The sequence below is a fragment of the Chlorocebus sabaeus genome, chromosome 9 (genome assembly GCF_047675955.1).
Source record: "Chlorocebus sabaeus isolate Y175 chromosome 9, mChlSab1.0.hap1, whole genome shotgun sequence".
Taxonomy (NCBI): Eukaryota; Metazoa; Chordata; class Mammalia; order Primates; family Cercopithecidae; genus Chlorocebus; species Chlorocebus sabaeus.
In genome coordinates, this window is record NC_132912.1 from 124,542,693 (window position 1) to 124,556,050 (window position 13,358).

A 13,358-nucleotide genomic window follows, 5' to 3' on the forward strand; every position below is an offset into this window, starting at 1 on the left:
ATACATACATCTGAATATATAGATAACGATCCTCAAAATAAGCATCCCTCAGAAGTAGATATCGCCTCCTATTTCCATCTCTCACAGGAAGTTCCCTCAACTAATTTAAAAAACATTATAGGCTGGGCACAATGGCTCACACCTATAATCCCAGTATTTTAGCAGGTTGAGGCAGGTGGATCATGTGAGGCCAGAAGACCAGCCTGGACAACACAGCAGACCCCCCTCTACAAAAATATTTAAAAATTAGCTGGGTGTGGTGACGTGCACCTGTAGTCCTAGCTACCTAGGAGGTTGAGGTGAGAAGACTGCTTGAGTCCAGGAGTTTGAAGTTACAGTGAGTTATGATCATGCCACCTGCACTCCAGCCTGGGCAAAGGAAGAGAAGGAGGAGGAGGAGGCGAAGGGGGAGGAGGGGAAGGAGGGAGAGGAGGGGGAGGAGGGGGAGGAGGAGACGGGGGAGACGGAGGAGATGAAGAAGAACACGAAGAAGACGAAGATGAAGACAAAGAAGAAGAAGAAAATAAAATAGATGGCAATGGATTATACCACTTCATATAAGGCCATGAGCCTACAATGCTATCCAAAGGAAAAAAGATGGTGGGAGGTAGGGAGCTGTGAATACAGAGAGAAATTTCTTTATTACAGAGAAACAAAATTTCAGCTAGTAAGTGTAGAAACAATAATACAATTAGACAAATCACCATTTTGCTACCTCTCCCACCTCTCCATAATAACTACTCAGGCAAGGATCATCAAAGGATGCTAAAACAAATGGATAACAGGTTATTGGGAAAGAGGTTATTCCTCCTACCTCAGAAATATTATCATAGTAAGGGTACAACATGCCCTTAAAATGAGAAGATCTAATTAAAAAGAGAAAAATATAAGAATAATAAAGAGGCTGGGCGTCGTGGCTCACGCCTGTAATCCTAGCACTTTGGGAGGCCGAGGCGGGCGGATCACGAGGTCAGGAGATCGAGACCATCCTGGCTAACACAGTGAAACCCGTCTCTACTAAAAATACAAAAAATTAGCCGGGCGTGGTGGCGGGCGCCTGTAGTCCCAGCTACTCAGGAGGCTGAGACAGGAGAATGGCGTGAACCCAGGAGGCAGAGTTTGTTACTGCTGATCTCGGAATGAGCCGAGATCGCACCACTGCACTCCAGCCTGGGTAACAGAGCAAAGACTCCGTCTCAAAAAATAAATAAATAAATAAGTAAAATAATAATAAAGAGAGCTGATTAAGCAAACCAAGTGACAATAGACTTAAATGTCCCTCATCACAAATGAAGGACAACCGACATTACATGCTGCTTGATATGATACAGTAAAACAGTAAGACTGGCACAACCCCTAGAGGAAACTGACAATATGGAAAAAGCTGAACGTCTGCACACTCTATGACACAGCATTTCTATCTGGCATACATCAAATAGAAATATGTCCATATGTTTACTAAAAGATATGTATAAGAATACACTTATGCAGCACTTTTCACAGTAGCCTCATACCAGGAACTACTAAAATTCCCACCAACAGTAGAAAGGGAGAAATTCTGGATTAGTCATACATAAAACACTACACAGCGATGAAAGTGAACAATCTACTGTTACAACAGGCAAAATAATACAGATGACTCACACTATCATAATGTTGGCCAAACACCACCACACTCAAAAGAGTGGTATTCTACTTACATTAAGTATAAAACGGGCACAACTAATCTGTAGTTTTATAAGTCAAGAGAATACTGGTATGATGGAAAAGAACAAACAGGGGCTTCTGAGGAGTTAGTAATAATCAATTTCCTTTTCTTTTTTTTTTTTTTTTTTTGGAGGACAGAGTATCATTCTGTCACCCAGTCTGGAGTTTAGTGGCATCATCTCAGCTCACGGCAACCTCCGCGTCCCAGGTTCAAGCTATTCTCCCGCTTTAGCCTGCTGAGTAGCAATTTCTTAATCTAAGAGGTAGTTACACATGAGTTTAATCTGTGAAATTTCATCTATCTGAACACCTATGCATACTTTTCTGTATATACATTACATTTCAATAAAAAGTTTTTTTTTAAAGTACACATCACCTACACCTAAAAACATGCAAGCTTTTAAAAACCCTTAAGAATCTGATTACTAGGCTGGGCATGGTGGCTCACGCCTGTAATCCCAGCACTTTGGGAGGCTGAGGCGGGTGGATCACGAGATCAGGAGATCGAGACCATCCTGGCTAACACGGTGAAATCCCGTCTCTACTAAAAAAAATACAAAAAAATTAGCCGGGCGTGGTGGCAGGTGCCTGTAGTCCCACCTACTCGGGAGGCTGTGGCAGGAGAATGGCATGAACTCGGGAGGCAGAGCTTGCAGTGAGCTGAGATCGCGCCACTGCACTCCAGCCTAGGCGACAGAATCTGATTACTAGATAACAAGCGAATTGTGAATACAGAACATTCTAAAGATAATTGGGTTAAATGTCAAAGTCATTAAATGAAAAAATCAAAAAAGATTACAGAAACATAATACTCATAAACATACCATAAACACAATACAGTTCATTGTAAAATGTGTGAACCATGACTGGATCCTATTTTCATTCATCTATAAAAGCTATATTCTATTTTGGGGCCAGGCACAATAGCTTATGCCTGTAATCCCAACACTTTGAGAAGCTGAGGCAGAAAAACTGCTTGAGGCCAGGAGTTCGAGACCAGCCTGAGCAATACAGCAAGACTCTACCCCTACAAAAAAAAAAAATAAATAAAAATTAGCCTGGCATGGTGGTCCACTCCTGTAGTCCTAGCTACTTAGAAGGGAGGCTGAGGCAGAAGGATCACTTCAGCCCAAAAGTTTAAGGCTGCAGTGAACTATGACTGTGCTACCGTACTCCAGCCTGGGTGACCAAGTAAGACCTTGTTTCTTAAAAAAAAAAAAAAAAAAAAAAATTTAAAGGTATTTCTGGTACACTTGGAGCATCTGAATGTGGACTGTGATGTTATAGAATTTCTACAGGTTTTAAAGAATAAATATTATGGTTATATAAGAGAATATACTTATTCTTAGGAGATGCATGCTGAGCACATCCAGGTGAAATGTCGTAACATGCATAACTTACTTTCAAATGGTTCAAGAGAGAAAGATAAAGCAAACCTGACAAAGTTATTAACAACTTGTGAACACTGGTGAATGGAGTCTGGGTGTTAATTATATTCTTTCCATTTCTGTTCAAAAACTCCAAGTTTCAAAGTAGAAAGTTAAGGAAAAGAAGTCAATATTATAGAAAAAAATTAAGAAGCTGTCCTAGAATAAAGGAATCTAAGATGATATCACAAAATGTAATAAACTTTGATTAAACACTAAATCTTTTAAAATGGGAAAATGTAAAATAAGCACTAAATACTAGATGATATTTACAAATTATCATTAAGTTTCTCATGCGTTATAATTATACTGTGTCTTGTAGAACCACATCTCATTTATCGAAGACGCATGTTAAAGAATTTAGAAGTAAAATGTCATGATATATAATGGATTTAAAATGACTCACACACAAAAAAAGATAACGCAAAGGAAAACTAACAACTGCTGAAACTAGGTGAGGGGTGTACAGGTCATTATACTAATTATACTGATTATACTAATTATACTGATTATACTAATCAGTAAACCATTCTTTCAATTTTCCTTTATGTTTGATAGTGTTGATAATAAAATTTGGAAAACAATTAGTCAGTGAATGCAGAAGTGTGATGAGATTACTGGGTTTATGATTAGCCTGTTTTTGAGACAGTAAAGGAGAGATGACAGGTCAACTCTAGTTATTCTAGGAAACCAATGGCACATATTAGACAACAGTATTTTCTACAGAATAACATCAATAAAATTTCAGCTAAAATCTCATGTTTCTATCACATAGAATTACTGGTATCCTGAAAAATAAAGATTCTTAAAAGTTAGTTTTATACTGTATTATAAACAAGACAGGTCACATATTACTCCAATTTATATTACATTATTTTCTGAAAATCTAGTATCTACCTGAATGATTGAAAAGAGTCATGGAAAAACACGTACTGGATTAATTGACAAAGTCCTGTATTATTTCACTATTTGCAATTATACGCTACTTTTCTAAAGATGTTGAAACGGCTCCATTGTCTGAGGTATACACCCTGGTTCTCCGTCACGGTCGAGAAAGAATTCAGGACACGGACACACATGAGGAGTGGGTTTAGGAGCAGAAAGTTTAGCAGACAAAGAGAGAGAGAAAAGGTTTCCTGAAGATGAGAAAGTGGGTCGCCCAAAAAGGGTCTCCAGTTTGTGGCAGAATGCAATCGGTTTTGTAACGAGGCTTGAGGTGGTGGTGACTGATTTACACGGGGCTCAGGGGATTGGGTTGATCAGGTATGCCATTTATATAGCCCTCGAAGACTGACCCTCCCACCCTAGTCTTTTATTATGCAAATGTGGCCTCCACCAGGTGGTGGCCATGATACCCATACATGTGATTTTACATGGAGGTTATCACGATGCCCGCACACGGTGGCAACAGGGAAAAGAGGGCAGGAGAGGCCATACTGAATGTACCTGGATTCCAGGTACAGCTGCCTACATTTACATATAAAAGCTCCTAGTCTGCATATCTATGCCTGACTCCTCAGTGCTTTCTGTTAGAGAAGAAATGGTTTACGGCTGCTTTTTATTAAAGGAAAACTCCACTGAGAACTTTTACCCTTTCCAGCTGCCTAAAAATTATTTTTTAATAGCGCCTGTATTAATGTTACTAAAAAGAATTGCTTAGAATAGCCAGGCAATCTATATTTATCTTCTCATCAAATTTCTCAAAAAATAACCTATTTTTCAAAGTATTTAAATGATTATTTTACAGAGTCAAAATGGACTTAATGCACTGATGTGGTTGGTTACCTGAAATCTTCAAATAGGCATATTAACTGTTGTTTACTTTAAATGTTTTCCAACAAAAAAAGCAAAACATGTATTTTCTTGAACATAATTAGTTTCCCCTCTTATATTAACCAAACTACACCACAGTGTGATACTATACAGAGTCCCTTAAAGCAAGTCAGTAGAACACAAACTTCTCAAAGAACTTTTTTGACTTCTCTTCTGCATTAGAGCAGTCAGTCCCACAGATAGTGCACTCTCTATCTGGAAGCCAAGGGTTTGCCGAGTGGAGGAAGAATTTGTAGGATGAAAACACGGCAGGTGAAGAACCTCATCTGCAGCAGTGACCATCTCCTTATATAGAACTATCACTAGGGCAGCTGGCAGGTTAATCCCCGTTAATGAGCCCCAAATTTAATTATCTTACCTGGACCAGAGGTGTCAAAGAGAACACAAGAGTGGCAGAAAGATTTGGGGGAGAAGGGAGGAGTGGTTGGTGAAAGGGGGTTCCTCAGTGCTCTTTATTTGGAAAAGAGATATGGGGAAGTTCAAAGCTAAGAACACCTGAAAACAACAGATTCTGGTGGTTAGCAATTCAGAGGCAGCCAGTAGTTCCATTTAAGCAACAAGCTTAACAAGTAAAGGGAACCAGGAAAAGATGCAACTAAGAAGAGCCCTCTTGGGGTCAGAACAAACCTCAAAAACTGGACTCAAAAACTGCCGGAGCAAATGGGCCCAAATCTAATTAATGCAGACTGTGGAGCAATTTATGCCCTAGAAGACCATGCCCCAGGAGACCACTGAAATCAACAGAGCACTCAGTCAGCACTCAGTGGAAACTAAAAGCTGGGTGTGACACAAACAGTGACAAACACTTTTTTTTTTTTGACACAGAGTCTCCCTCTTGTCGCCCTCGCCCAGGCCGGAGTGCAATGGTGCCATCTCGGCTCACTACGACCTCTGCCTCCTGGGTTAGAGTAATTCTCCTGCCTCAGCCTTCTGAGTAGCTGGATTATAGGCGCCCTCCACCATGCCCAGCTAATTTTTGTATTTTTAGTAGTAGGACCCTCCAGAGGGTTTCGCCATGTTGGCCAGGCTGGTCTCAAACTCCTGACCTCAGGTGATCCAACTGCCTTGGCCTCCCAAAGTGATAGGATTACTGGCATGAGCCATCGTGCCCAGCCTCAGTGGTAAACATTTTAAAAGGATCAGGGAGAGACAAAAAGAACACTACTAAGACCACTGACATCCAGGATGACTGTGCATATGGCCCAGGCTGAGCCCTCTAGGGAGCGACATCAGAGGCTTCTCATATATAAATGCATACTCTCCTTTCTTCTCTTCACTGACTTAAAAAGCAATTGTAGGCCGGGCGTGGTGGCTTATGCCTGTAATCCCAGCACTTTGGGAGGCCGAGGCGGACAGAACACGAGGTCAGGAAATTAAGACTATCCTGGCTAACATAGTGTAACCCCATCTCTACTAAAAATACAAAAAAATAGCCAGACATAGTGGCACACAGGTAGGTGTGGTCCCAGCTACTCAGGAGGCTGAGGCAGGAGAATCACTTAAACCCAGGAGGCAGTGAGCCAAGATCACGCCACTGCACTCCAGCCTCGGCGACAGAGCGAGACCTCGTCTCAAAAAAAAAAAAAAAAATTGTAAAAACGATATGTAGATAATTGTACTATTGGGACAATAACATAGAGAAAAGTAATATATTTGACAGTAACTTCATTAAGTAGATAGGAACAAAACTATACTAGAAGGTAATTTGAATCCATAGAACAAATGAGAACCAGAAACAGTAAATAAACTGGTTAATGTAAGAAATTATAAATAACTACTTGTTTTTATTCCTTTTCTTCTTATAAAAGACACAATTACATAAAGGAATAATTATAACTATAATTATTGAATTTGTAACACAGATACATGTAATACGTATAACAATAATGGCACAAAAAAGGGAAAGAGGGACTAAAACGATACAGAACTAGCATTTTTTACATCTCTCTGGAATTAAGTTCGTACAAATCTGAAGTCAATTGTGTAAATTAAGATCTCTATCTTAAATACTAGAGTAGCCACTGATATTTTAAAAATACATAGTGAAAAAAATCACTCAAGGAATAAAAATGTTACACTAGAAAATATTCATTTAGTACACTAGAAAATATCTAATGCAAAAGAAAGCAGTAAAAGAACAGAGGAAGGTCGGACGCAGTGGCTCATGCCTGTAATTCCAGCACTTTGTGAGGCCAAGGCAGGCAGATCACCTGAGTTTGAGACCAGCCTGACTAATATGGAGAAACTCGTCTCTACTAAAAATACAAAATTAGCCAGGCGTGGTGGCACATGCCTATAATCCCAGTTACTAGGGAGGCTGAGGCAGGAGAAATTACTAGGGAGGCTGAGGCAGGAGAATCGCTTGAACCCAGAAGGCGGAGGTAGCCGTGAGCCGAGATCACGCCATTGCACTCCAGCCTGGGCAACAAGAGCAAAACTCCATCTCAAAAAAAAAAAAAAAAAAAACAGAGGGAAGAAAAAAACAGACATATCAGGGAAATGGAAATGGAAGTAAAATGGAAGGTGTAAATTCAACTAGTTCAATCAAAACATTAAATGTGAACTGACTGAACACTTCAATGAAAAGGGAGACTGTTCTCCCTCTGGACTTTAAAAAACCAAAAACAAAAACCCAGGTCAATTACATGGTGTCTAAAAGAGGCACACTTTAGATTCAAAGACACAAACAGGCTGAAGGTAGGAGGAAAAACGTATCATGCAAACAGGAATCACAACATGGAGTGGCTCTACTAAGAGCAGACAAAATAGATTTTCACCAGGAAATGTTCCTAGGAATATAGATAATTCACAGAATGCAAGAGTCTAATCACATACATAAGAGACTTGTACCCAGAATACATATAATGAACTCCTACAACTTGGTAACAAAGACAACCCAATTAAAAAATGAGCAAAGGGTTGGAATACGCAATTCTCCAAAGAAGATATGCAAAAGGCCAAAAAGCACAGGAAGGGAAACGCAAATCAAAACCATAATGAGACACCACGTTACACGCACTATGAGTAACATAATCAATTTTAAGAAAAAAGAGACACAAGTGCTGGTGAGCACATGGAGGGAGAAAGCGGAGCCCTTATCCACTTCTGGTGGGAATGGTAAATGATTTCGCTCTCTGAAAAACAAGTCTGGCGGGTCCTCAAAAGGAAAACACAGTTACCACATAACCCAGTAATTCCTCGTGTAGGTATACACCCAAGAAAATACACATCCACATAAAAACAGGAACATGAAATGTTCATAACAGAATTTTCTATAAAAGTCAAACAATAAAAACCACCCAAGGCTGGGCACAGTGGCTTACATCTGTAATCCTAGCACTTCGGGAGGCTGAGGCAGATCACCTAAGGTCAGGAGTTTGAGACCAGCCTGGCCAACATGGTGAAACCCCATCTCTACTAAAAACACAAAAAAACAAATTAGCTGGGCATGGTGGCAGGTGCCTGTAATCCCAGCTACTTGAGACACGGAGGTTGCAGTGAGCCAAGATCATGCCATCGCACTCCAGCCTGGTTGACAAAAGCGAAACTCCGGCTCAAAAAAAAAAAACAAAAAACAAAATGTCCATCAATGGATGAGTGGAAAACAAAATACAGTATATCAGCCAGGAGCAGTGGCTCACATCTGTAATCCCAGCACCTTAGGATTACAGGATTTGAGACCAGTCTGGCCAATGTGGCGAAATCCCATTGCTACTAAAAATACAAAAATTAGTCAGGCATGGTGGCACATGCCTGTAGTCCCAGTTACTCCGGTGGCTAAGGTATGAGAATCACTTGAACCTGGAAGGCGAAGTTGCAGTAAGCCAATATGGCGCCACGCACTCCTGCCTGGGCGACAGAGCAAGACAGTCTCCCCCACCCAAAAAAAAAGAAAAAAACAAATCAAACATGTACAAAGCATTAAATAATACACATTTTGCTGGGTGTAATAATGGTACTGTGTTATATATTTTTTAATGTCTATATTAATAACTTTTAATCTAAGAATAGAGTTCCCTTTTTCTTTATTAATTTATTTAAAGAAACTAGGTAATTGATCTTATACAAGTGCCCAAGTGTCATTTTAACATATTCCTTTACCCCTCATATTTTCTGTGAACTGGTCAGTAGATCTAGAAGCCTGGATAGATCCAGATTCAATTTCTTTAGCAAGAACGTTCCATAGGTGGTGGTTTATACTTCTTACTAGATTACATTAGGAGGCACGTTATCTGCTCCTCCTACGTTTTTAGTCAGTTAAGATACACACTTAAGGACTTACATATAAAACAATATGTCTGAGATTTGGTATAAAATAGCACAGCAAAATAACAACAAAAAAGTATGGAGAGATAGATGAAACAAGAATGGCAGCATGTTAAGGCTAGTTGAAGACTGCTGGTAGGTATGTGGCAGTTTAACTATTTCTAAAATATTATTTTTTTAAAAATCTGGCTCCTACCTAAACCTCCAAAAGCCTCATCCCTTGGTCAGGTACAGTGGCTCACACCTGTAATCCCAGCACTTTGGGAGGCCAAGGTCGGTGGATCACCTGAGGTCAGGAGTTCAAGACCAGCCTGGCCAACATGATGAAACCCTGTCTCTACTAAAAATATAAAAATTAGATAGGTGTAGTGGCGCACACCTGTAATCCCAAAGACTCAGGGGTCTGAGGCAGAAGAACTGCTTGAACCTGGGAGGCAGAGGTTTCAGTGAGCTGAGGCTGCAGTGAGCCAAGATCACGCCACTGCAGTCCAGCCTGGGAGACAGAGGAAGAATGTCTCAAAAAAAAAAAAAAAAAAAAAAAGCCTCATCCGTTATTACCTCCTAACATGTACTCTATGTTTTGGCCACACTAAACTAAGTATTAATAGTAGTTCCTCAAAATGGCATATAATTTCACCATCCACACCTCTGCATTTGTTAGTCCTGGTGCCCAGAACACCCTTCTCCCTTTTTGTCCTGGCAAACACCTACTCATCTTTCCAGACTTGGCTCAGATGTCACTTCCCTCAGAAAAACCTCTATAACTTCCAGTCTCACACTAAGCTGGCTGTCCCTACTAATCCAGTGGCTAATTCTAAAGGCACTGGAATTACATACCTGTCTACCACCCCAATTCAGACTATGAATGCCTTTAGTGCTGCTCTAAGTGTACATAAAGGGACTTCCCAGAAGCCTGAAGCCTACTAGGAGAAGTCCCTAGGGAAGTCTTGAATAAACATACTGGGCCACAGAAACATTTCATCCCAGCTATTCCTACCTGCTAAGCAGAGAGGTACAAAGGCATCATCTCCAAAGCAGTAGGAAGGAGGAAAGTTCAGAAAGGAGTTAAGACTCCCTGAGAATATCAAAGGAAGCTTCTTAAGCCTAGCAGAATCCTTACTCTCTGCAAATGCTATCACCTACAGTGGCATGGATCGATAGGGAACCTAGGACACAGCTTCTCAAAACTGAAATGTGCGTATGAATCCTTTGGAAACTTAAGTTTAAGATGTAGATTCTGGCCAGACGCAGTGGCTCACGCCTGTAATCCCAGCACTCTGGGAGGCCAAGGCAGCAGATCACAAAGTCAAGAGATCGAGATCAACCTAGTCAATATGGTGAAACTCAATCTCTACTAAAACTATAAAACTTAGCCGACCGTGGTGGCACGCGCCTGTAGTCACAGCTACTGGGGAGGCTGAGGCAGGAGAATCGCTTGAACCTGGGTGGTGGAGGTTGCAGTGAACAGATATCGCGCCACTGCACTCGAGCCTAGCGACACAGCAAGTCTCCATCTCAAAAAACAAACAAACCAACAAACAAAAAAACGTAGATGCTGAATGAACAGGACTGCGAGTCTGTGTTCTAGGTGCTGCTGATGCTGCAGGTCTGCAGATGACACTTTAACCAGAAGACTCTGGGGGATCTGGGAAGTGAGCCCTTTCTCAGGGAACATGCAGCATTAACTCCCGTCCTATTAACCCTCTCTTTTTAGCTTACACATTGTGTCATTAAAAAAAACAAAAGCAGGCCGGGCGCGGTGGCTCAAGCCTGTAATCCCAGCACTTTGGGAGGCCGAGACGGGCGGATCACAAGGTCAGGAGATTGAGACCATGGTGACTAACACAGTGAAACCCCGTCTCTACTAAAAAATACAAAAAACTAGCCAGGCGAGGTGGCGGGCGCCTGTAGTCCCAGCTACTCGGGAGTCTGAGGCAGGAGAATGGCGTAAACCCGGGAGGCGGAGCTTGCAGTGAGCCGAGATCCAGCCACTGCACTACAGCCTGGGCGACAGAGCGAGACTCCGTCTCAAAAAAAAAAAAAAAAAAAAAAAACCAAAAGCAGTCAAAAAATCAAAACTCTAAGTCTTCTGTATCTGTCGGCCTCTGTCTTCCAACATATGGTTCTACTGTGACAATGATGCCATCTCATTCATTTCAATATCCCAAGCGTGGGAAAGACAAGCCCTCAATAAAAGCCTGTTAAATCATATTACATCTAACAGAAGGTCCCCAACTTATAATGGTTGGACTTATGCTTTTTCAATTTTACAATGATGCAAAACCATTCCATTTTTCACTTTCAGTACAGTATTCAATAAATCACATGAGATATTCAACATTTTATTATAACATAGGCTTTGTGTTAGATGATTCTGCTTAACTAAAGGCCATTATAAGTGTTCTGAGCATGTTTAAAGCAGGTGAGGCTAAGCTATGATGTTCAGTAGGTTAGGTGTAGGTATTTCTTTCTAATTCACTTGTTAAGATATTTTTGCTCATTGGTCTGTTTTTCCCATTTGATTATCAATTTCTTGAAGATAGAGACTCCTCCTTTTGTTCTGTGGCACAGTCTGGCACACAATGGGTATTCAGTAAATGACTGTTAACCTAGGGTGGATGACTGACCATATAAACCACTACATTCAGGTTCCTAGAGAAGGCACTAAGAACACATCCTGAATTTGCAATCCTTTTTTCTAAGGATTTAAAATGCTCACATGTATGACTCATGTGAGTGTTCATGGAAGTTCAGTAATACACACTGAAAGGGTCATCAGCTCCACCTGACAAGTAAGAAAACAGCATATATTATACTTCTTCCCAGACAACCTTATCAACACAGAAAACAACAGTTAACAAACAATACCTCAGTCTTCCCACATTCATCAGGTAGATCCTGGTGTATGGCCACTTGATACTTGACATACAAAGAAAAGGACTGGCTGAAAGACGACTTGAACTCTGGGTCCTCAAAGGAGGCAGGTACTAACCTCACCTTCAGAGCAAGGAAAATACAAGCAAATGCTATTGAAACATCTCTAACTGATGATATGCTTCTGAAGGTGAGGCTAGAGTAAGATCTCCGCAAATCCACACCAAAGCTCAAACTGGAATTTGTCATGAAAAGAAACCCTAGACTGGGCGGACTGGCGCGAGACTGAAGTGCTAACTCTGTACTAAAACTTATGAAAATCTCAAAATCATAAGAGCCAACAATTTGTTCTTCTTTTTTTTTTCTCTATCCACTTATTGTAGTTTTCTGCATAAACTAGAGTCAATATTGTTGTTAATCGTGGTCATGATCACTACTTTTGCTATCTCTACTTATACTAAGTGTTTTAAGCTTTTTTCCTTTACAGATTTTTCTTGGGTCATTTAACTTACAAAATGATTAGCATATGAGTTCTTCTATTAAAATGTTCTACTATCTGCCTTTTTTAGTCCTACTCAATTGTGCAAGGGTAGCACATTAATAAATAATAATTTAGCTGGGATCAATTCTTTCTACATACATCTTTCAAATATGGACAAAGAATTAAAATCATTTTAGGCAAAGTATGTATCTACCATAAGAATATAAAGTTTCCTGCATTTTCCTCATAGGTATTTTAATTTAGAGCTCCATTACTATCTTTTAGATAAATGCATCTAAAATAGTGATTTTAAATAATTTTACATATTACTTTCCACTCTGAAATTATACATGGCTGGTACTTAACATGGCACTAGGTAAAATTTGCACTTTCAGAATGTCCATTAATTCAGTCTTAGGTATTTGCAGATATGCTGCAAATTGAACACAAATAAAATGTAGCACAAATAAACCAAGATTTCATTAAACGATATGAAGTGGAAGGAAAGCTCTGTTTGCACAGGAAAATTACACTTGGCCTGCTGACCTGGCTCTCGGTTGGCGTATCAGGTGAGTTCTTGTGAATAACCATCTGGTAACGTTTATAGACCTGGTAAGACTCCAGAAGTGTGGCTTTGAACTGCGAACTTGGTGGAGATGATCTCACCACCCTCACCTTCAGAAGCAGTTAAAAAAACAAGTTCACTAATTCATTCATTTATTCATTCAGTGGAATATGCATTAACAGTAACTCCCATCCAAGAAACCAAG

The 13,358-nt window shown here is 40.3% G+C and overlaps 1 protein-coding gene across 10 annotated transcripts in view; it reads right to left on the bottom strand.

Moving 5' to 3' along the window:
* ATE1 (arginyltransferase 1) overlaps positions 1-13,358 on the bottom strand; it is a 184,738-nt gene that overhangs the window by 142,559 nt on the left and 28,821 nt on the right. For 7 of the 10 annotated variants that reach the window (XM_038009629.2, XM_038009627.2, XM_038009625.2 and 4 more), the window contains one exon: positions 12,102-12,230. In XM_038009629.2, coding sequence (XP_037865557.1) covers positions 12,102-12,230 — 129 coding nt within the window. Of the gene's footprint in view, positions 1-12,101; positions 12,231-13,134; positions 13,264-13,358 lie in introns of all 10 variants that reach the window. The other 3 variants (XM_073019407.1, XM_038009628.2, XM_038009624.2) reach the window with 1 other exon arrangement.